At 41.4% G+C, this 23,682-nt stretch overlaps 1 protein-coding gene across 2 annotated transcripts in view; it reads left to right on the top strand.

The window, feature by feature from the left end:
- Positions 1-23,682, top strand: part of RAPGEF5 (Rap guanine nucleotide exchange factor 5) — a 162,491-nt gene that overhangs the window by 17,745 nt on the left and 121,064 nt on the right. For both annotated transcript variants that reach the window (XM_075705573.1, XM_075705572.1), the window contains exons 2-6: positions 13,586-13,636; positions 14,783-14,889; positions 15,910-16,031; positions 17,413-17,581; positions 23,162-23,228. In XM_075705573.1, the coding sequence (XP_075561688.1) occupies positions 13,586-13,636; positions 14,783-14,889; positions 15,910-16,031; positions 17,413-17,581; positions 23,162-23,228 (516 nt within the window). The remainder of the gene's footprint in view (positions 1-13,585; positions 13,637-14,782; positions 14,890-15,909; positions 16,032-17,412; positions 17,582-23,161; positions 23,229-23,682) is intronic.

Here is a 23,682-nt window from a genome sequence, read left to right as displayed (position 1 = left end):
GAAAAGCAGTTTTATTCATGACTTTTATGTGTTTTAAATGTACTGTAGGTATTTGATCTTAAGAGTGGGGCTACCCTGGCTACGTGGCAGAGAGCTTGGGTGCTTCTAGCCCTTAGCTGATAGCTGATCTTTACCAGTAGGTCTCAAAGTGCTTTGCAGAGTAGAGTGGTCATGGTCATTCCCATTGCAAGGGCAGGGAAATGACTTGCTGAAGGTTGCGACCACACCAGGTTCAGGAATAAAACCGAGGTACGCTGAACACTCTGGTGCTTTGTCCAGTAGGTCAGTTGGTCTCTGCAAAATCAGAAAATCGGTTTCTCAGAAACAGAGAGTAAAGAATTTCAATGTTTTGTACCTGAAAGGCATAACTGTGCTCTACTTCTAGGAATAAGGTTTGGGAAATTACCAGGTAACCTACCTTTTGTGCAGGCAGTGGTAAATGTGGAGCTGTCTGGGAGTAGGGACATTAAAGAACAGGGACATTAAAAACATACCTTTGCACACTTGCAGAGCAATTCATGGACTATTTGTGTGCAGCTTACGCCAAAAAAAAAAAAAAGAAAAGGTTGCCAGAAATATAGGTATTTTTCAGATAGTAAACTAAACTGATGCCATTTACTGTGAGGTATTTTAATAAATCATAATCAAAACACTGAATTTTAACTTTGTGTTTTTGTATTTGAAACATTAAATATACTGTCATTATTGGGATCTATAAATCTGGTTCTTTATTTGCTAATTGCTTCTGAATAAATTAAGATTTGAATGGATTTTCTTATTCAATAATATATACACTTTGTATTGACATTTTTAGCTATTTATTGTCAGCATCGTTCACAACCGATTTACTGAATATTTGCTAATGTATGAAGTTTTGTTCCTGCATCTGTGTTCACTGAAATAGCTGCAGCAATATTGGATATTTTTTCCCTTCTGCTGCTTGTTACAATTCTCATGGCAGAGGTGAGCATCCTTGCAGCAGGATCATGGGGGCAGTTCACAAGAAGGCTCCTGAGCCTGTAGTGGGGAAAATCAAGAGCCCTGCCAGGCTGATTTTGGCTGGCACCAGAGAGGGAGCATTTGGACTTACATCTACATGATGGGTGATTGGTGGTGACAGGTGAGATGAATCACTTGTTTAATTGATTGTCTGCTTTAAAATTTTTGTTATATTTAATCTCTGACAAATGTGGGTTGCTGAAAGCTGAGTTCTGGCACCAGTATTATCTGCAGTAATGTTGACAGTAGAGGTACATTGGCTCCTCAGCAGCTGAGACCTGGCACATTGGGTAATGTTATGGGGAGAAGTTTTGCTGAAAGGCTAACATGAAAATATGTGTTTTTAAGAGCCTTTTTTAAACACAGGGTGTGTCTAGAGAAGTGTTTCTCCTTGCTCTGCAGCTCCACAGTACTCCTCTCCTATGCCTGATGCAGCTGGTTGGAGGAGCAGAATTGTGTCTGGGAGTGATGGAGCAGGAGAGAATTACAGAATAATTTGGGTTTGAAGGGAACGCCCAGGGGTTGTCTGATCCAGCCCCTGGCCCGAGCAGATCTAACTTCAAAGCCAGAGCAGTTGTGCAGGGCCTTGTCTGGTCAAGTTATGAAAACTCCAGGAAGGAGATTGCACAGCCTGGGCATTACTTCTTGTGTTTGACACACAAGTTCCCCATGACATTTCTTTTTACTAATCACAGAATCATAGAATGGTTTGGGTTGGAAGGGACCTTAAAGATCATCTAGTTCCAACCTCCCTGCCATGGGCTGGGACACCTTCCACTAGACCAGGTTGCTCAAAGCCCCATCCAACCTTGCCTTGAACACTTCTTCCAGGGATGGGGCATCCACAACTTCTCTGGGCAACCTGTCCCAGTGCCTCACCACCTTCATAGTGAAGAATTTCTTCCTTACTTTCAATCTAAACCTACCCTTTTTCAGTTTAAAGCCATTGCCCCTTGTCCTATCACTACAAGCCCTTGTAAAAAGTCCCTCTCCAGCTTTCTTGCAGGCCCCCTTCAGGTACTGGAAGGCTGCTATAAGGTCTCCCTGGAGCCTTCTCTTCTCCAGGCTGAAGAACCCCAACTCTCTCAACCTGTCTCACAGGAGAGGTGCTCCAGCCCCTTGATCACCTTCGTGGCCCTCCTCTGGACTCGCTCCAACACATCCATGTCTTTCTTATGCTGGGGGCCCCAGAGCTGGATGCAGAACTCCAGGTGGGGTCTCATGAGAGTGGAGTAGAGGGGGAGAATCACCTCCCTTGACCTGCTGGTCACGCTTCTTTTGATGCAGCTGAGGATACGGTTGGCTTTCTGGGCTGCAAGTACACATTGAGCTTTTCATCAGCCAACACCCCAAGTCCTTCTCCTCAGGGCTGCTCTCAACTCATTCTTTGCCCAGCCTGTATATGTGCTTGGGATTGCCCTGACCCAGGTGCACAATCTTGAACTGGGCCTTGTTGAACTTCATGAGGTTTGCATGGGAGCACCTCTCAAGCCTGTCTCAAGCCTCTGGATGGCATCCCTTCCCTGTAGAGTATCAATCACACCACTCAGCTTGGTGTCATTGGCAAACTTGCTGACGGCGCGCTCAATCCCACTGTCCATGTCACTGACAAAGATGTTAAACAGCGATGGTCCCAATACCGACCCCTGAGGAATGCTACTTGTCACTGGTCTCCATCTGGACATCGAGCTGTTGAGTGCAGCTCTTTGAGTGCAACCATTCAGCCAATTCCTTTTTCACCAAGTGGTCCATCTGTTCAATCTGTCTCTCCCATAATACTGAGGAACGCCACTCATCATTGGTCTCTACCTCGACATCAAGCCGTTGACCGCAAGTCTTTTGAGTGTGACCGTGTAGCTAATTCCTTACCCACCAAGTGGTCCACCCATCAAATCCATGTCTTTCCAATTTAGAGCCAAGGATGTGTGCGGGACAGTGTCAAAATCTTTGCACAAGTCCAGGTAGATGATGTCAGTCACTCTTCCCTTATCCACCAATGCTGTAACCCCATCATAGAAGGCCACCAAACTTGTTAGGAATGATTTGCACTTAGTAAAGCCATGTTGGCTGTCACCAGTCACCTCCTTATTTTCCATGTGCCTTAGCATAGTTTCCAGGAGGATCTGCTTCATGATCTTGCCAGGCATAGAGGTGAGACTGACTGGGCTGTAGTTCCCCAGGTCTTCCTTTTATCCCTTTTTAAAAATGGGGGTTATGTTTCACCTTTTCCAGTCAGTCCGGGCCCCTCTTCCCTCCAGGGCTTTTTCCCATGGTACTCTACCAAGCAGATGCCTGAAGAGGCCAAAGTCTGCTCTCCTGATGTCCAGGGTAGTGAGCTTGCTGTGCACCTCCTCACTGCCCTAAGGATCTTGAACTCTACCACTTCGTGGTCACTGCAGCCAAGGCTGCCCTTGAGCTTCACATTCCCCACCAGCTCCTCCTTATTGGTGAGAACAAGGTCCAGCATAGCACCTCTCCTTGTTGGCTCCTCTATCGCTTGGAGAAGGAAGTTATGATGAACACATTCCAGGAACCTCCTGGATTGCTTATGCCCTGCTGTGTTGTCCCTCCAACAGATATTGGGGTGGTTGAAGTACCTCATGAGGACCAGGGCTTGTGAATGCGAGACAGCTCCTATCTGTCTGTAGAGGGCCTCATCTGCTCTGCCTTCCTGGTTGGGTGGCCTGTAGCAGACCCCCACTATAATGTCACCTGTCCCCACCCTCCCTTTAATCCTGACCCGTAAATTCTCAGTGGGCTCTTCATCCATCCCCAGGCAGAGCTCCACGCACTCCAGCTAGTCATTGACATAGAGGGTGACACCCCCTTCTCATCTTCCCTGCCCGTCCTTCCTAAAGAGCCTGTTTCCTTCCGTTCCAGCACTCTAGTCATGGGAGCCATCCCACCACATCTCTGTGATGCCAATAAGATCACAGCCCTGCAGGCGTGCACACTGCACTGATGCATGCTTGTGAGTCAGGCTGTCTTGCTTACAGAATGTCTTTGCCAAGTTGATGTGCCATCCTGCTTTCTTTTTTTTTTATTTGGAAATGTGTCATGAGAAGGTATTTTGCTGTCAACACAAGAAATGTGCCAACATAGGTACTTTGAAAAGCTTTTAAGTATGCAGACAATCCGTGTTTTCCTACTCCTGATCTCTCTTTTCACTGTTTTGTTGATGCCTTCGTTTAGATCCATCTGAAAAGAAATGATAACCAGTCACTGGGAACATCTTTTTAATTATAGTGTGAAATATCCAGTGTGCATTCTTTTGAATAAATACAAATAATGTATTATTAAATTATAACTTGCATCATTAGAAATATTAATTGTTGCATAAAACTTTAATAAACACTGAAAAAACCCACCCACCTTCTCTTTTGTGCTACCCTTTAGATCAAAACCAAACCTGATGCTGATGGCCAGGAACATGATGGTAGATTACAAAGACCATCTACTGTATTTATTAGGTGCTGAGTTTTATGGAGAAATAAATGCAGCAATATTGCTCAATTTTTATGGTGACAGTCTGTACAATCCCTATTTTATACTGAAAAAAAGGGAGGATGCACTGGGAAGCTTTTAAGGTAGCATTAGGAAAGGTATGGCTGAAATGGCAAACTAGAGCACAAATGCTGCAATAAAGTTAGGTTAATGAAGGAACATGAATAGTCAGTTAGTGTACTCTGCATATTTTAATGTTATATAAAGGATGATAAAAAGCAGTAAAATTCTGATTCTTTCTTCTTTTCATATTTAATGAGCTCTCATTGCAGACATATGAGATGAAAATGTCCATAATGTTTTTGTAAGAAAGAGAAAAGAAAACTTGTTTAAGCGCTGTTTCTATATTGTAAACTATGGCTGTAGCCCATGCAGTCTACAATTGAGTTAAATGAGATGGGATTTCTGTTTTACTTACTGATGCACTTCTGTGAACGTGAAGGTGGGAGGGGAAGTTCCCCGTTACTGACACCTTTGAATTTTGTCTTGTCATTTTTTGTGGGCATAGTTAACTTCCTTTTTATGCTGACAGAGCAGAGACACTGAGGATTTATTATGCATGTTTTATGCCATCATTCCTTGCATAGTTTTAATTCAGCATAAATAAGTGCTTCCTCTGAGCACAGTTGTCCCTTCCTGCCTCCCTCCGCATCCCACTGCTTTTGCCTGTGCCCCTGCCGCCCGCCTTGCTAGCGATCATGTTTGTATGGCACCCCAGTGACCTGGCGGAGGGAAATAATCTGGGTTAAAATGAATTGCTATTTAGTGAGCTGGTTCGAAGCTATTGGTCCTTCAGCTTGGTTCAGGACGTGGCTTCACAGACACGCGTGGAAGCGCAAAGCGGAACAGCGGTGGGCGTGGGAAGGAGAAGCAGGAGGTGGAGGAAGGACACGACCTGCTTGGAAGGACACGACCTGCTTGTCAGCAGCCTTGTTTTATGGCGCTTTAATCTGGTCGTGGAAACGCATCATTAGAGGAGAGTGGCCGTCTCCTTTTCTTAAGGAACATAAAGTTTCTCTAACGCAGGCATCCCCCTCTACAAGTTTACCACTCCTCCCTTTCTCTCAAACCGAGTTGGCTTCCGTGTCAGGATGCCGCAGCTTTATTTGAGGCACAGGATACGGACAGAGGAGGTTCAGGCCTGTGTTGGTGCCTTCCTGAAGCTGGATTTATCCAGGGCTTTTCTCCCATGGTAGGACTGGGGAGGAGAGGGGAGAGCAACCAGCCAGTCCTGCCATATTGTCTTCTGTGATATTCTTTTCTATTCTTAAGTTCTTTTGGGTAAAGAAAAGGGCATTGCAAACAAAATTTGCTCTTGTGCACCGAATTACACTCCTTGCTAGGCTATGGAGACTTTAAAAGTGGCTGGTTAATGCCAGATTAACTCTTTTTTAGAGTTTTGTTTGAAGCATAAACCCATTCATCCATATTTAGTTTGGCAGGAACTGGAAAACACAGAAATGCTTCTAAAGGCATTGCTTTCCTGACTGTCATCATCTCAGAAATAAGTCTTTAAACCTAAAGAGCACTGCTTGTCTTCTTGTAAAGAGCAGCCATTTTCTTTGCAGATCCCTTTCTGTTTTGGGGGAAGTGAGAATGAACCATGAGCTATGGGTTTCCCTTTTGTGAAATAACTTATTCAGATTCATTGCAGGTTCTTTTTCTACAGGAAACAGGTGAGATTACACCTTTTGGTTTCCTTTCACTAATGACCCATTTGGGTTTCTCCAGAGAGCTTTGCAGGCTCACCTGGGAACCCTACAGTGCAAGCTCTGCTGAACACAGATTTCGTTTTTTACAGCTTTTTGACCTGTTTGTGCTATACCTAAGTATATGAAGTTTAAGATGATCAGGGGAAGATCTTTCCTTTATAAAGAAGATCCTTTATAAAAGATCCTTTATAAAGAGTTTTATATTTAACCTTAAACAAATATTAATGGCGAGAACTGTTCCATTGGTTGTTCTTTGTTATCCATGAATTCTGACAGCAGGTTTCAAGATGTACAGTGAGGGAAGGTTGTTTGTTACGAATATTATTTGGCAGAAAGTCAGGCATCTTCTGTGGTTTCATATGAATGATATCTGCTGAAAGTCAGCTAGCTTCCCAACCAACTCTGCTTGCTGTGCCTTAGCAACCATGAGGAAAAATCTGCTGCCACATGGAAACGGATTGGGATTCATGACAACACTCCCTATATCCAGCCACCCTCAAACAACAGTAGCATTTCGTCTACTAAACACAGCACCCATGTCTTATTTCTGCTTAAAACCCCTATAATTTAGATAGTAGCAAGCGATATCAAATGCAAAAATTTGAAGGCGGCAAAGTGATAAGCCAAATTGTTCAGTAATTTTCTCTCCCTTCCCTTACTCCTTGCCTGGCATGAGTAAGCACTGGGAATAAATGAGTATTTATGCCTGCAGAAATTGCTACCTTCTTGTCTGCAGGTTGAGGAGGGTGTGTCGGGCAGGTACAGCCCAGCTTTGTTCCAGGATTTGTGTTCAGATCAGGGCTGGAGTGGAAACTCTCTAATTATTATAGCTGCTTGCTTTTAGCAACTCTGGCAAATCTTTTTGAAGAAAAAAACCCCACAGGGTTCTGTCAGTTGTAACAGGTGCAATGGTTTCTATTGCTGTTATGGCATTATCATTGTCATGGTTTGTAATGAGAGAAAGAAAACTGTCTAGGAAAAAAATAATTACTTTTTGATTTGTGCGTGGAGTGGGAGAGAAGCCTGAGGGAAACTACGAAAATACCCCTGGTGGATTTTTTTAATTTTTCCTGAGCCACCGTATTGTTAGATTTGAATGATTAGTAAAGAGAGAAAAACACAAACATGATTGTTTTTGAGAGTGAATTTGGATTCAGCTTTATTTGTGATCCTTTTCCATACGCTGTCTCTCATGGTTGGAACGTGAGAAGTTTCCAGCATGAATACTTGTGAGAGTGTATTTTAGGCTTGGATGCTTAAATGCTTGTTGGAAATCTGTCTGAATATATAATTTCCTTTGTGGTCACATTAGCCAATTTAGGATTCAGGTGTTGAGTAGTTGCAGAAATCCCCCTGTCAGGGAATAGAAATGATCTCATTACCAGGTAGTCTGTGCTACACCATGTGAATTTCAAAATGAGATGATTTTTTTTCAGGCTATTTCTATTTAGGGAATAAGCCCTGATAGAGCACAACACTGAAGCATTTGCTTAATTTTAAGTATACTGAGTAATCCAATTTGGAATGCACAAGTGCTATACTGAATTCTTTAGGGACAGAGTGATAGTGCCCTGAAACTATAAACAATTGTTTTCTTATATTTGTACACAAAAATGTTCCTGGAACTGTTCAGCACTGTGGAGTTGATCATGGGCATGTTTGCAAATTAAGCCCTGATCAAACAGACAAATATTGATGAGCGTGTTGTAAAATGAAAACAGGTAAATTTTGATTGCGCATTGCAAACTCTTCATGTTGTATCACGCTCAATTTTTCGTAACGCAACCAGTTAAAAACCTAGTTATTTGAAAAACTTGGAGTGGAAGCTTAAACAATTTGCTGGGGGGGAAGAGCCTGGATTCTGCCTTTTCTCTTTTCTTTTAGTTTTAATATAAATCCTGCTGTAAAAGATTTAGAAAAAGGAATAATCTTGATTAATAAAAAAAATTTCTTACTTCCCTATTTTTGCCAAAGCTTTTTTTTCTTGCTAACTGTACAGGAATATCAGAAGTTGTTAGAAGAAAGGCAAAACACTTGTGTCCCATATTTGAAATTACTATTTTCCTGCAATTTCTATGGCCTCTTCTGTGATGTTACAGCATGACTTCTAGTGTAGACAGGTTGCTGTCTGTTACCACTGTACTAAATCCCAGCTGAGGAAAGCACTTGAACTGGAGCTCCAAGCACTCTTGCTTTGTTTCTTTCTGAGCATGATGGTGATTAAATTGCCAGCAGATGTATGGAGCATTGCTGATGCTACCGCGACTGCAGTGCTGGCAATGGCAGAAATATCAGCAGTTGCTGGAACAGCTTGGGCAGGAGGCAAAGCACAAGCAACTTGTAGGCAAGTCATCCTCTGAAGTTGAGATGAGGCCAAAGCAAAATCCCAGATCTAAAAAAGAGGAGAAAATTCAAACGTATCTCCAAAAGCCATGACTGAAAACATGCGCTATAGTATCTTTAGCCCTTGATTAGAATGTTAACCAGGTTGTAGTAAATGCATAGGGAGTTGCTGTAGTGGAGCCAGTTCAATACTCTGCTGAGTAAAGAACTAAGTCAGCATCTCACAGTAGGATACAGCTTGATCTTTCCAATTGAGACTAAAATGCGCCTTCATTAGTATACTTTGCTTGTTGTGTGGTACATCATGGGAGAATTTCTTTCCAAACCTTTCAAAATTCAGTTTGTGCTCATATAGTAAAATATTATCATCAATATCTTTGCATGCTTAGCTTTAAATAATGGCAGAGGTTTTCAACTTGTTAAAAATAATTGTCCAGTTGAAGCAATACTAATTTAAACCCAGATATAGGCCTTGTGTAATAGTATCAGTCATTGAATTAGCTACTGCTTTTAAAAATCTAGCTGGCGTATTTGACTCTTTGGCTAATAATTCCATGAGCTGGTCATATGGATGGGAAAGAAGTATTTCCTTCTGGTTGTTTTAAATTACTTGCTGGTCACTTTATTCTAATCCTCCCATTCTTTTAACACCATTGCTCTACTCTCTGCATTTCTAGTGGTTTTAAATACCACAGTAAACTCCTTTATAATTTTTCCCAATTTCAGACTAAATTATCTGTGGTTTATTCAGATTTGGATCCTAGCAGTCCTATTCCAAAACCTTCTCTTGGGCCACCTGTCCCACGCAAGTCATGTCCCCAAGCTAGGATGCCATCCCTGTGCCATGTTCATACTTCACATTCCTGATTGCTCAGCCCAAGGCACCAGCTCCCTGCCTCTTTCTTCCTGCATCCCCAGCAGGGAAGCTGAGGCAACCTATGCACACCTACTCATGTACAATGGGAGAGCCCTCCTGGAGGACACCCAGCGCTCTGGATCTGCTCCACATATGGCCTTCTGTCCCAGGACCATATGTGCTGCCACATCCTCATCTCCTCCACAACACGCGGTTTGGCAAAACTTCTCCTCAAGCTGGTGAAGAGGCACAGGGGGATGCCTGGGTGGCAGTGCCTGGAAAGTGGCACTTGGCATGGACAGCAATAGCTGTTCCAAGGTAGTTTTCACAAGAGATGAGTTGTTTGCTTGATGACTAATAAATTCACTTTAAAAGCACATTTTGGCTCATTCTAAGAGTTATTTGCAAATGTATTTTGAATTGGGGGGGGGAGGGTGTCAAAATAATTTGGGAGGAGCAGCCTATATTTACCAAATACCTTCAGGGAGGAGTGATGCTTCCCCAACACAGCAGCCTGGGGGTTGAGGTTTTCAAACAAAGCCTGGATCCTCGGTCTACTTCCTCTTCTTCCTCTCTCTGGAAGGGGACTGCCCAGTTTGTCCCCAACAGCCAAAGAAGAGTCGGCTGAACAGAGATACACTCAGTAGCACAAAATGTAGGGATTTTGTGCTAGCTAAATATTTATTGTGGCAAGTTAAAAAAAAAAAAAAAAAAGGAAAAGAAAAGCGGATCTAGCTTGGTAGTTAGGACATAGACTCCTAAAATTTGTATGAATTGCAGCCTAACTGCAGTGAATGTTTCAACATTACACAGGCTGCACTAGCATCAACAGGAAAGATCGCTCTTTCTATTCTAGAATGCGACTTCCACTTTTGTTTTATTTTCTCCTATGCAATTTCCATTTTCTCATATTTGTAGAAATTCCATGTGTGTAGATTCCTGCATGACAGGCTAAATGTACCCTTCTGGACTCTCCAATGTTTCATGCTTGCTCCAAGCTGACATGGGTTCAGGCTGCCACTGACAGAAGCCATTGTCCTGTCTTCCCTTCTCCTATTTCAGGGCTGTGAATTCCTTCTCTGTCCCTTGCACCAAAGCTAGCACTGTGAGGTTTGACGGATAAACTAGAAATTTTTTTTCCCGCCTCTACTGGTTTTCGGCCTCAGTCACCTTTTGCAGACTCCTTGGAATTTCTTCCTAATATCTAATTTAAATCTATACTCTTTCAGTTTAAAGCTGTTACCTGTTGTCCTATCACTATCCTCCCGGATAGAGTCCCTTGCCATCTTTCCTGCAGGCCCCCTTTAAGTTCTGGAAGGCTGCTATAAGGTCTCCCTGGAGCCTTCTCTTCTCTAGGCTGAACAAGCCCAACTCTCTCAGCCTGTCCTCACAGGGGAGGTGCTCCAGCCCTCGGATCATCTTCGTGGCCCTCCTCTGGACCCACTCAAGCAGGTCCACACCTTTCATATGCTGGAGGCCCCAGAGGTGGATGCAGTACTCCAGGTGGGGTCTCATGAGAGTGGAGTAGAGGGGGAGAATCGCCTCCCTCGACCTGCTGGCCGCACTTCTTTTGATGCAGCCCAGGATACAGTTGGCTTTCTGGGCTGTGAGCACACAGTGCTGGGTCATATTCAGTTCTTCATCCACCAATACCCCCAAGTCCTTCTCCTCAGGGCTGCTCTTGTGTTTGCAATTGCCCTGACCCAGGTGCAGGATCTTGAACTTGGCCTTGTTGAACTTCAGGAGGTTCACATGGGCCCACCTCTCAAGCCTGTCAAGGCCTCTCTGGATGGCATCCCTTCCCTATAGAGCATCAATCACACCACTCAGCTCGGTGTTGTTGGCAAACTTGCTGAGGGTGCACTCAATCCCACTGTCCATGTCCCTGACAAAGATGTTAAATAATACTGGTCCCATAATACTGAGGAATGCCACTCATCATTGGTCTCTACCTTGACATCAAGCCGTTGACCGCAAGTCTTTGAGTGTGACCATGTAGCTAATTCCTTACCCACCAAGTGGTCCACCCATCAAATCCATGTCTTTCCAATTTAGAGCCAAGGATGTGTGCGGGACAGTGTCAAAATCTTTGCACAAGTCCAGGTAGATGATGTCAGTCACTCTTCCCTTATCCACCAATGCTGTAACCCCATTGTAGAAGGCCACCAAATTTGTCCTTTTTGCTGAATTTGGTCTTATGCTGTCATGTAACTGCACCCTGCAGTAGCAGTATTTTCCCTCACTGAGGCTCAGACACCCTCTGAATGCCACGGACCAGACCAGTGCAATGCCAGGGACTGTAGTTCCCACTGGCATCACTGGAATTAGCTTGCTGATGATAACATTGTTAGCGCCGGCCTTGGAATGGAGCAGGGAGGGGGGAAATCGATGTATAAGCTTCGACCATGCTGCTGCAGTGAGTGAGGCTTGTTGAATGAAAGACTTGGACAGAAACCAAGCAAAGTGGTGGTATGTAGGGCTGCTGCAGAACCGAGGTGTTAATGACGTGCCAGCTAGGAAGAGTAAGTGGGATCTGAGGCAATGTTGCACTCTTACGGCATCTTTGTTGTGTACGGGAGAGGAGAATCAAGCTTTTATGTTATAGTATTTCCATATGGAGCTACTGTTATGCGTGTAACTACACTAACATTTGTGATGAGCGTGGAAGGGTAAACAGCATTAGATGCTTCTGTGGTTCCTTGTCACTTCCCTTCCCTTTCTAAAAATACAGTAACAAGAATATAGGGGGGAAAAAAGCAGGTGGCATTACTGAAATATGGATTCTGTAATTCTTACAGGGTGTGAACGAGAATTTTTTTTTTTATGATTACAATATACCAAGTGTGAATTGGATCTTTCTCAAAGCAAGGAATTAATTACGCTGCCTACAAGTTGGAATAATGTGAGGGAGTGCCACATAATCCTCCCATTGTGCTGCCAGTGCACCTGTGCAACGTCTTCTGTTCCACGTCCAGACTTCTTTTAGGCGATGTTTGTTTGTGTCTTGTGTGGCTTGTAGTAAGATATAAGTTTCCAGTAAGCATCAGAGTAGACAATATCTTGTCTTTTAACATTGACAAGATATGGAAGTATCATGGTGAGTAAAGGTGGGGTAACCTGACTCTCGTAGAGTCCTGTCTCCGTTTGCCTTCCAGAGTTCTGGTTCACAGTTAATTTTATAACTTTAAATCCCCAGTCTTTACTGATCAGCAGTAAGGTTTTGGCATTTGTGTTTCTCTGCTGTGAAGAGTTATGTGTCATTTTGCTTTTCCTCCTCAAATATAAATCCTCTCTAATTTCATTGAATGATCAGTTATGCTCATGTTATATAGAACAGAGCACAGAAAGTCTGTCTTTTCTCTGTGCTATTTCATTATTTTGTATAATTGCATTATGTCCCCTGTAATCTCTCCATTATAAGGTAAATAGTTACAGTCTTTTCTGTCTCTTCTCATATTAAAATTTATCCAAATCCTTTATTATACCTACTAGTGTTATTGTCTAAATCCCCTCTAACATTGGAACGTCCATTTTTTGAGATGCTGTTACCAGTGCAGCATGTAGCATGGTAGAGATAATGCTGATCTACATTAGAGCGATGTTACCTCCCCATTGGTCACCATTTTGTTCCTCATTTATCCTAATTTTTTTTTTAACTACAGTTAAGAATTTCATTTAGAAGAGTGGTCTTCCTTGAGAAGTATTCTGTGACCCTGAGGTGTCTTTACTGAATTGATAAAGTTTGCTGTAAGAGGTATTAGAGCATGTGTAATTACATTTTCTCCCTCTAGTACATGCTGCTTTTAATGGTGAGCTCATCATGATACTGTCTTTTCACCTACCTTTTTTTAGGTTTATCTTGAAATTCTTCACTGTTATTTCTGGTCTTTCCTCAGCCAAATCATTGTGTGTTGTCTACAGGCTTTGCCATCTTATTGCTCATCTTCTTCTCCAGATCAAGAATAAATGTAGTAGACAACACAGAACTGAGTTTACCAAAGCTTTTTCCTGATGTGAAAAAAAAAAAATTTGGAGACTTCAGTTAGGCTACTCAGATGACTTGATAAATTCTTTTTATTTAGATTTCAGTAGCTAAAAGACCTAGATTGCTGCTACTTTTTTCCATACAAAAAACAGAACAAAACTAAAGCTCTACCAAATTGTCTTACAGACCCTGTCCAGAAGAATTTCAAATCCGTATTTGGAAACTCCTTCGAACAAGGTACTTGTCAAGCTTCTTTTTAATTCCATTTCATCAAAAAACATGTTAGGAATCTTATTGCTTTGGTTCAACCTCTTAATCATAGCTTTGAAGACACTTGTGAATGTGGTCTGTAGTTAAATCCGGTTAACAAGTTGTAATTTATGTGTGATAGAAATTGTCTACTTCTATTACTGAATTTACAAACTGAATTGTTTTGAATTCCGATGTGCGCTTGCTTCCTAGCCATTTAAATGATTGCCACAGTTCAGCTTACTTTTGCAATATCTGAGAGCTCTGTTTTTGCATCTCACAAGATTTTACTGTCTCAGGACTATTTTATATTCCTTGAAAGATTCCTAAACATAGGAAACAAACAAACAAAAAAAGGTGAAACTGTGGCATTGTTTTTCTTTCAAGTTAGTTATTTGTGTTACTGATGTGTTTTGCTGGGATGGTGAGGAAACATCACAACAGAAGCCTGACTTAAATTCATCAGTAAGGAGTGGTATAGAGAGTCCAGGTGGAACATCGTTTTATGGAAGATGGAGTTGGGTCCTGTTTTGATAGGCACATCTGCAGCCTTGAGGTGTAAGGTAGAAATCAGGTGTGGGGGAAGTCAGAGGTGTGCCCATTCTGAAAGACCACATCCTCCTGGCAAAATATGGATGAACTGATCTGTAGCCATCATAGGATGCCTCCAAAGTTTCTGAACAAAAAGAATAAACTATGAAATAGTGTTTCAATTTGTATTAGGCTTGTATTAAATCATTTAACTCAAATACATATGGAATAATGTTTAATTTTAACTGTATTTGTGTGGTTTTGCAATGGTTAATATAGTCTTTTTGCTTTGCAAGAATAACAGTTGCTTTCATTTGAACTTGTCTGTTGTTCAAAGGTAAAGCAGACAGGTAGTACCACCTCTGCTTTTCTAAGGCAACAAATGTAAAAGTAGTCCGGCTTGTGGGGGCATCTGCAGCCCAGGATACAACTGGGTATGGCAGAAGTTGGGGTGCATTTCCTATGAGGCTTTGACTGCTTGCTTGCTGTTTAGCTGGGGAGAAGGCATTGCTCAGAGGAAGGGAGTGGACAGTGGCAAGGCAATTTACTACAGCAGGAATAAATCCCTGTTTGTCACAGTTCTCAATTTCTCTTTTCATTCAGATTTATGGAGAAAGTTCTTCGTGTGCTGGGAGAGCTCTCAGGAATATTTTTACTCTACAAGCATCTGACCTGATTAAAGACAGGGTGTACCTTACTGGCATTTGCAGGTAACCCGAGATAATTTGTTTTAATCAACTGGATGGATTTTATTTGCATTTGTCTATGCCCTAATTTGACAAGAGGGTAAATTCTGAGAGTGAGATTTTGTGTCTCTTACTAAAAATCAAAAATATTTTCTAAAAAATTATTTAAAATCTCATGTATTTTAATGTCTTTTCTTATGTTACTTTGTCTGTTGTCAGAAAGCAGTAGTGGCCTGATTGTATGTCCATTAATTTAATTGTTTATGATTTCATATACAGTTGTGTTTGCCTGTTATTTTGTTGACAAGAAAGAGTATTAAATTCAGCCCTGTTCTGGAGTTATAAAAGAGATTAATTGGATTCCTAAGATTTAGTTACACAGTGATATTTGCATGTAATTTATGGAATATTTCTGTAATGAAGTGATTTTCCATTTGTGTTGCATTACAGCATAAATACTTCCTCCTATTTTCAGTTATGCCAAAACGTTCAGGTTTCTATTATAGCACCATTCATTCATACCTGTACTTTAGGAAAAGCCACAACTTCTTTTTTTTATGATGTAAAAAGATAAGTTTACCAGTAATGTGAAAGATGAAGTACATTCTAGAGCAACACTCAAGGTCTTGCACATATATTGTGTAGCTGTATTGCTTATGCCTGTGCTCAGAAAGGGAAAAAAATCCTGAGGCTAAAAGCTGGATTTTATTTAGCTCTTATACATCTTTGGATGATTGTCTGTATGCAGCACAAATTGATAAAAATATTACATATTGTAAAGTGTGCCACATGAAGTAGGTACGTAAGGGTACTTACTCATCTAACACGAGTTCCCATGTTGTAACTAGGGTCATCTCCTGAGACTTGCCAGAATAATTTCTTCCCTTGAAATGAATAGGATTACAAAAATTAGTAATTGAGACAAAGGGTTTGCCCTGCTGAACAAAAGGATTCACTTTTAATAGCTTTCAAAATAGCTCTTTATTATAAAAGAGCATTTTAAGATTACTGTAGTGTAAGAAGTGATTTTTTGCTTATTTTCAGGAGAAGCTGTATTGGATCAGAACTGGTAGACTGGCTTTTGGAGCAGTGTCCTTTTGTTAAGTGCAGATCTACAGCAGTTGGAGTGTGGCAGCTCCTCCTGGATATGGGCATTATATTATCAGGTCAGTCTTGATAGTACTTCTAGTGTCAGGAAGGCTATCGGTTTCTCCTGCATAGGATAAGACTCACATTTTTGGTGGGAGAGGAAGGAGGGAAAGAAAAAAAATGCACATTGATCCATTTTTCTTGACAGTTGTTTATTTCACTGTCTCTTCGGTAGGCTCACCTCTGTGACCTATCATTTCATAAATACCAAAGACGAATCTCTTTTTTTAGGCGATTTCCCTCCTTTTGCTTTTGCAAATGCAATTGCCTATTGCCAAGTTGCAGACAGTGTGTGTGTCTTTTCCAGCCTATTTTTTTTTTTTTCTCCTCGAGCTCTTTTAGGTTTTTCACAAGACAGCAGCTGTTTAGTCACTGCAGGTCACGGCTTTGCCAGATGACTTCTCTAGCTATTAATGATTTTCCCTTCCTCTCTGTTTTTCATAGGTTTAGATTACAATGGACTGAGAGAGGATTCAGATCCTTGAGACAGTGGTGATGCCAGGTTCTACCCGGCTGTCCCCACCTTCCCCACCAGATTTAGGGGTTTGGTCCAGCTAATGTGGTTGGCAATAATTACACTGGTAACCAACCTCTGGAAATCTGATGGACTTTACTTTGTAGCTGGGACTACTTATGTAGCTCAACTCAGAGTATGCCCCGTCCTGGGGTCTGTGCCAGACACTTAACTTTCCTCCTTGCAAAAAGGTGAGGTGTTATGGAAGATTTCTGTGTATGTATGCTGACAGTATACTTAAAGGTTTTCTTCTGCTCCGACTACACTGATAGTATGTCTGATCATGCAGCCTTAACAAGGGCTGAATGACTCTCCCAGCAGGAGCTTGTGCTTTAGGCTTTGGACCCCATCCTTCAATCCCAGTTCAATCCTGGTTATGCCAGGGAAGACGACAGCTGTTGTACTGGTGCATCATCTTACCCAGGTCTAGTCTACAAATCCAATAGCCCTGAATTTGAGGAGAAGCTGGGATAATGATGGGCTGCATAGCCATTACTGAACTTTGTTTACTAGTGCCTGCCCATTAGTGAGAACAGATTAGAAGCCAATGGAAATTGAGGCTCAGAAACCTGTCAAATGGAATGTTTTTATCCCCTAATTCTGAACTGATTCCAAAATTGCTTAAATACTCAGCAGTCTTAATGCTTGAATTTCAGGAGCCTGGAGATCTTCAAATTGAGGTTTTGGGGTTGTCCTGTTTGGATGCACTGAGTTAATATGAGAGTGTAGGAGAGAGTGCAAACTATGCTGAGTTTGCAATCCTTTTGCCCTGCGTGGTGGTGCAACTCAGCATTAAAGTCAAGTGCAATACAGAATGTGGTGGGGACACAGAACCTTTACACAGTAAAGGTTTAAAGGCTATCTAATGTTCTTTTTTCTAACAGTGGACAGACAACTCTATTTTCAAGACACTCATGCTTTCTACCAGTTCTCAGCAGATGAATGTACCTACCTTTTCTGTGAATTTGAGAAAGAGGAAGGATGGAAGAATGGAGTAAAGCTCCTACTTCAACTACTGCCATTGTCTCCTCCCAGGATTGACATGTGTAATCTGTAAGTGTGCCTATACAGCTGTTTGCAACTTTTGCTGACTGTTTTGTAAGTGGCTGGCTTATAATGACACTGTTTACCCCCAAACCACTGTGCAAAAGAGCCAGCTTTCTTTTCAGGGTTGACAAGCTTTGCAGAGATGGGCTTTTCATCTGAGAAAGTCAGTGTGGGTAGACAAATGAAGGCACTTGACTTGGGGTTTTTGGCATATTGTGGTTCTTATGCACTAGCTTGCTGACTCTAGCTTGCTATATTACTTGGGCAAATGGCTTTATTATTTTTTTGGTCTCTTCTTACATTTGGAGGTTTGGCACAAATTTGGCGGCAGGCATGCTGTGGAGCTGATTGACTAGCAGACCAGATGCCCTGTGCTGTGTCAGGATCAGCTATCCGATGGATAGCGAGGATGTGTAGAAATGTGGTAGCTTCAGTCATCTGATTTTAGTTTGCTACTGTATGTTTGCCAGAGCTCTGTAATCTCACATTATTATTCCTTTTTCAGACTATGCCTTTTAGGACTTTAGCTTCCTATATGTCTCCTCTTTCACCTGACTATTGGATGTTGTCATACCCTCTGTACTGAAACAGCTGCGCTCTAAACATTGCCTATTTAGAACAGCTAGAAGGAAACCATAGTTATTTGTGCCACAGTGAGAAGCCAAAATATAGGAAAAAAGGTGTCAGTGAGAGGTCTGGAGGCTCATGACCACTCATGCCTTAGCAAATCTGCAGGAGCTGGCTGGATAGACAAGTTGGGTTAAATTCTTTCATTGTCCCTAGCATGATGAATCCTCAAATCTGATACTTATGCTGTGGAGAACGATTACTCTGCAGTACTAGGATTTATTCTCTTTGACGTCAAAGACAAAACTTTCTTCTATAAGTACTTTCCTTCTCTACATACTAGATTTTAAAAACACATTCTCTCAAATAAATGGCCAGTGGAAATATTTTAAAGGAGCACAAAGCCCAGAGTTCCTGTAAGCTGTCTCAAGCCCAGCTTCTTAAATTCAGACATGTTGAGCTGGTAGAAAAAATTCTCAGTAATTTCTCTGCATGGCTCAGGGCAGAAATTTAATTCCCTCTCCTATTGCTGACTGCCCTCACCAACCAGAGACTGACACTTCTGGAGTGGGGATTCCTTGAAAACGCATTTATTTGGTCAGCTTGAGTGAGTGTAGCCAAGTGACAAGGAGCCTAAATTGGCTAGAGCAGGGCACTGAATGTGATCATCTAAGCAGATGACTCATATGGGAGAAAACCTTTGAATATTTTTGCAAATAGAAATTCTTGTCTTTCAGCCTACTCTGGTGCTAAGCAGTTTGGCTGTCCCTTAAATATCAGGGCGATTTCATCTTGATTTCAGTGGGAATTGGGGTTTTCCTCATTATCACTGCAAATCAGACCACTTTTCATGGTTCATGGCTACTCGTACAAAGGCTTTGAATCAAAAAGACAGAACAGATAGGTCATATTGATATGTTATGTGAAGGATGCTGGTTAGGAAAATGGGTTGAAGACTTTTTAGGTTCGAGTTAAAAATGTGTCCTGCATGCTGACCTTGGCTGGAGAGTACCACTATTTTAGAGTCTCCTTTGCAGTTTTATCGTTCCAGTGCAACTGTCATTTCTAGTGGAGGATGATCCCTGTCACATGAATTGAACAATTATTCATTATTGTACATTTCCAGCTCATTCCTGCTCACATTATTCAAATTTTAGCTGAAGTTGGATTCGTTCTGGGAACATTGTCACTGAAGAATTATTTTCTGGAGGTTTTACCTGTCAGATTGTGAGGGTGCTTTTTAAAAAAAATATATATTGAAGGAATCGAATTTTAAAGAATGGTATACTCTCGAGGGAGTGTGATATTAAAGGGAAAGAAGGCTTTTCCAGGTTCAAAATTCTCCATGCTTGATGCAAATAATACACTGCTAAAACACAATCTGAAAGGGAATAGATGTGATGAGGTGTTTGTTAGAAGTTATCTGATGAGGTTAAATAAACTGATATACTCTCTTTCATGAAGAAAGAGGGCAATTCTAAAAACTCTTCCGTGCAGTGTGTGTTTGTCTTTTCTCAAATATATAAGCTGTTTTGCATACCATCAGAAGCATAGCCTTTCTTGGAATTTAATATTTTTGTATTCATTTTTCTGTCTTACTTTTTCTCATAGTCTGTATTGACGGCATTAATTCTGTATGTACATAAGGATAGAGAAATTCTTACCTTATTTATTAGATTCCCTGCTTTTGATGAAATCAGAAGTGACTGCCTGCTTGTGTACCAGAAGGCAACATTGGACATCTCTTGGTGTTCCTGGGAGCCAGACGAGCTCTGTCTCCTCCACAGCTGGTGGGCAGCAGCCTTGCCCTTGCCTGGACTGCTGGGTGCATCAGTGGGTCTCTCTGGAGCACCATGGATCTGCTCTCCCAGAAGGAGTCTGTAGACCGGAGTAGGCAGTAGCAGCTCTGGGCACTTCCTTCAGCAGCTCTCTGGAAACCCTATTAAATAAATGTGGCCCAGTCTTGACTTGCTGTACAGATTTTTGATGGATTTGTATTTGTTTCTGGTCAGTATTAACAGTGTTGCCAAATAATGCTATAGTAAGTTCTACAATGAAAATAGCATTCTGAAACTGAGACGTGCTTACAGTTCCTGAATAAATGCTCCCTGTTGCCTTTTGACCATGGCAAATTCCTACGTTAAACATAACATTAGTGGGAATCTACCATGCAAAACAAGAGGGGACATAGCAGATTTTTAGGAGCTCACACTAAACTGAAGGCTAATGTTGTTGTGTGTATTCCACAGGACTGAGCCCCTGTAAATGTTGTCAAATGAGATGGGACTGGTGCAGAGGCCTCTTGGGGTCATTAAACACCCTATGTTAATCACAGCCAATTCTACTTGAATAGAAAAGAAGTGAATATTGCAATAGCCTGGGAACAAAAGACCTGTATTGAAAGCTGTGCCATGGACTTCCTTACAACCTTGAGCAATCACTTAGGCTCTCATCCAATGTGTCCTGAATTGTTTTCCAGTGACTGCCATGGCTTTGTATCAGGTGTTTAATCTTTGTGTGCTTCTATTTTCTTCTTTGTAAATGGGGGTGTTTATAACAACACCTAATTCCCAGAACCACTGTTACACTCAGTGAACATTTCAAGAATGCATTGGGTACCTTAGACTATTGAAATATATCCCGTGATATTTTTTTGATTATTTGAAGAGATGTTAACAGGGATTTTTTTTCTCCTTTTTCTCATATTGCTTGTTATTTTCTTTTCAGAAGTGTTACACTGTATTCTGTAACTTCTGTCCTGAAATAATTTACATTTTATTAATTTCAGAAAAGTAACCATTCTTAAAAGTAATTTGCCTTTAATGCAAATAGCCAGGATGGGATATTCATTTAGTTACTGCCTTATTGAGTTCCTGGAAAGCTTTTGCTGAACACAAACAGCTTTCAGGTATCCATGGGTCTTTTATTGGCATTGTAGGTGGATTGTAAAGCCAGTGTAGAGACATATGTAGTGGCTTTACACTGGACAGTTGAGGTCCTGGCCCAGGACCATGGGTGTATCCATATTGCTTCCTCCATCAGTGGGCTGGGAAGCACTGTAGTTGCTTTCACGTGGCGTACAGTAATAATTGTGCTGGACCTGACTTGCCTGCATGCAGATCTAGGGCAAGCATCCCTGTGTCTTGCTCTGCTTAACACACTACCGAGCCCACGGACCACTGAGCTGTATAAGCATTAGGCTTGTTTGCCTGAGCTTGGTAGCTCCTGTTTGGTATCAGCCCTACTAGGTCTTAGCTGGCCCCTTTTGAAAAAAATAGGGCGATATCTGTCCTGATTCTGTTCCTCAGTATCCATTCTGTCTTACTTTTTTCCATTAGCCTGGGTATCATAATACACTCTTTCTCTCTGATTCCGGAGACCTGACTATAATTTTTAGTATATTAATGGTTTCAGAACCATTCGATGCTCATATGCAGATGCATACTTGGGAGTATTTTTAAATAGAAGATGAAGTGCTAAAGGCCCAAGACAGAAATAGCTATGCTGTATGCTGTTCTGGGTTTGCACATTGCATCTGTGGCTGTGTCAACTGAGCTGCTATCTTTTGCCTCCAATTTAGAAGAATCAGGTCCTAGCCTGGTTCTGAGAGATCAGAAGAGATCAGATGTGTAGGGAAACATAGGCACCTAAACAGGTCAATTATTTTAATCTCATTCCAAATTATAAAGAGAAAGACTGAATAAATCAGTCTTTGTAAATGAAACTACATTAATTTATTTCTTTTGGGCTGTTTATAACACTTAAAATCTTAGATCACATTTTTCTTTGAATAGGAAAGGCAGTTCTGAAAATAATTGTGATTTCTAATCTGTATTACCATTTTAGTCTGAATATGCTTGCCCCAAAATGAATGCATGTGTCATTCTGTGCTTTCTGACCTTAATTTTTTAATCAAGGAAAGAAATTTTTGGACATGGAATGTAAGAACCACAGTATACCAGTTGCATATTCCAGACATGTTGTCAGCTCTCTCCCTAAACACATCAAGGCATATGAGCAATTAAATAATTTAGTCAAAGATAGAAGCTTCTACTAATACCTGGGATTTAGGTTTATTACAGCAGCTGCAGTTTTGCGTATATGCTCAGTTTGCTGGCATGCCATACTTTTTGAATACCATGAAAAGTAAAGATCTCAAGGGCGTTTTCTTTTTCTTTGTCCCGTAGTAATAACCCTATCATATTGGTATCTTTCTTCTGATTGTCAATAAACTTTCTGAAAGGCTTGCAGATGTTTTAGTGATGGGAATTAGACTGTTTTAAAGAAAAACACAGTCCTATCCCATGCTGTCCACAGCAGCTTTTGTGTGGCTTTTTCCACATGGGCCAGACTTCTGTGACCATTTCTAGAAGGGTTCTTCCTGCACTGCCCCACTTTTGCAAAGGCACTAAGTCTCTCTGTCTTGTGAGTAACTGTCAAGACAACCTAATAGTGTTCTCAGCTGTTGCTTTAGTTTGCTAATTTTTGGCTTTTTCCGTGTATTCTTTTCATTTTCACATATTTTTATTTAAACATCAAACTTCATGTGTCACATAATGATTTTGATGTTGTCTTCTTTATCTATGTGAGCTTGCATTCCGTAGGTATTGCTCCACACCTTAGCAAAGCTGGGCGGTGGGCAGATGGAAAACTCTTTGCTCTGTTGATGGAGTGTGTTTTTAGCAGAGCAAAGCATGCATTCAAATAAGCAACTCTGAGCTAAGAGGGTCCTGCATTCTTCAGTTCTTCATCATATTTTTATAGCTGAAGAATTCTCTCACTGTTTTACATTGGTCCAATCAAAAGAGTTCTTGACAGCAAGGGACAAAGGGTGTACTCTGTTGTTACTGACACAATTAATTATTGACATGTTACAGTTATCATTTTGATGTGGGATCTCAAAAGCCCTTTTACATTAGTGCCTGTGGCTACACAGTTCCTTGCTTTCCAGGAATCAAAAGATGTTGAAACAGCATGAAAGAAATCATAAAATCTTTTTTTTTTTTTTTTTTTTTTAAGGCCTGATCAAAAAATAGAAGATACGGCAGAAACCAATGCTGAAATTCTTGCTCGTCTCACTTCTGCGGTAAGGTCACTGCATCAAAGTTTGTACTGATCATGTTTGAAATATTGTCATGTTTTGGATCCTTTCAAATTAAAGACTTAGTGAGCAGGTGTTTGTAATGCAAACTACTTTTTTGTCTCTGAAAGGAGGAAGCTTTACTGAGGTCCTAGCGTGCAATTCCAGAGCTGTTAAACTCAGTCCAAGCAATGACTGCTGCAGCCTGCTCTTGTAATCCATGCTATTCATGGCCCAGGAGATGCCAATTTGGAGGATCATGGTGATTTTTCTGCTTACACTCTGTAAGTGTGTAAGTGTAGCTTACACGCAGATCCTCTTGGTCAAGTGGACATCAGTGTGAAGACAATGATGGAGTTAGGGACAAAGGGAGAGAAAGCAGCCCTGGTGTAGATTATCATAAGCTGATATATATATACTGTGGTCTCTGAGGAGACCCACCTGGGAAACCTGGGTATCT

This window comes from Pelecanus crispus, chromosome 2, assembly GCF_030463565.1.
Source record: "Pelecanus crispus isolate bPelCri1 chromosome 2, bPelCri1.pri, whole genome shotgun sequence".
NCBI classification, from domain to species: Eukaryota; Metazoa; Chordata; class Aves; order Pelecaniformes; family Pelecanidae; genus Pelecanus; species Pelecanus crispus.
The sequence above is the reverse complement of the archived record's forward strand: the minus strand, read 5'-3'. Positions and strand labels throughout refer to the sequence as shown.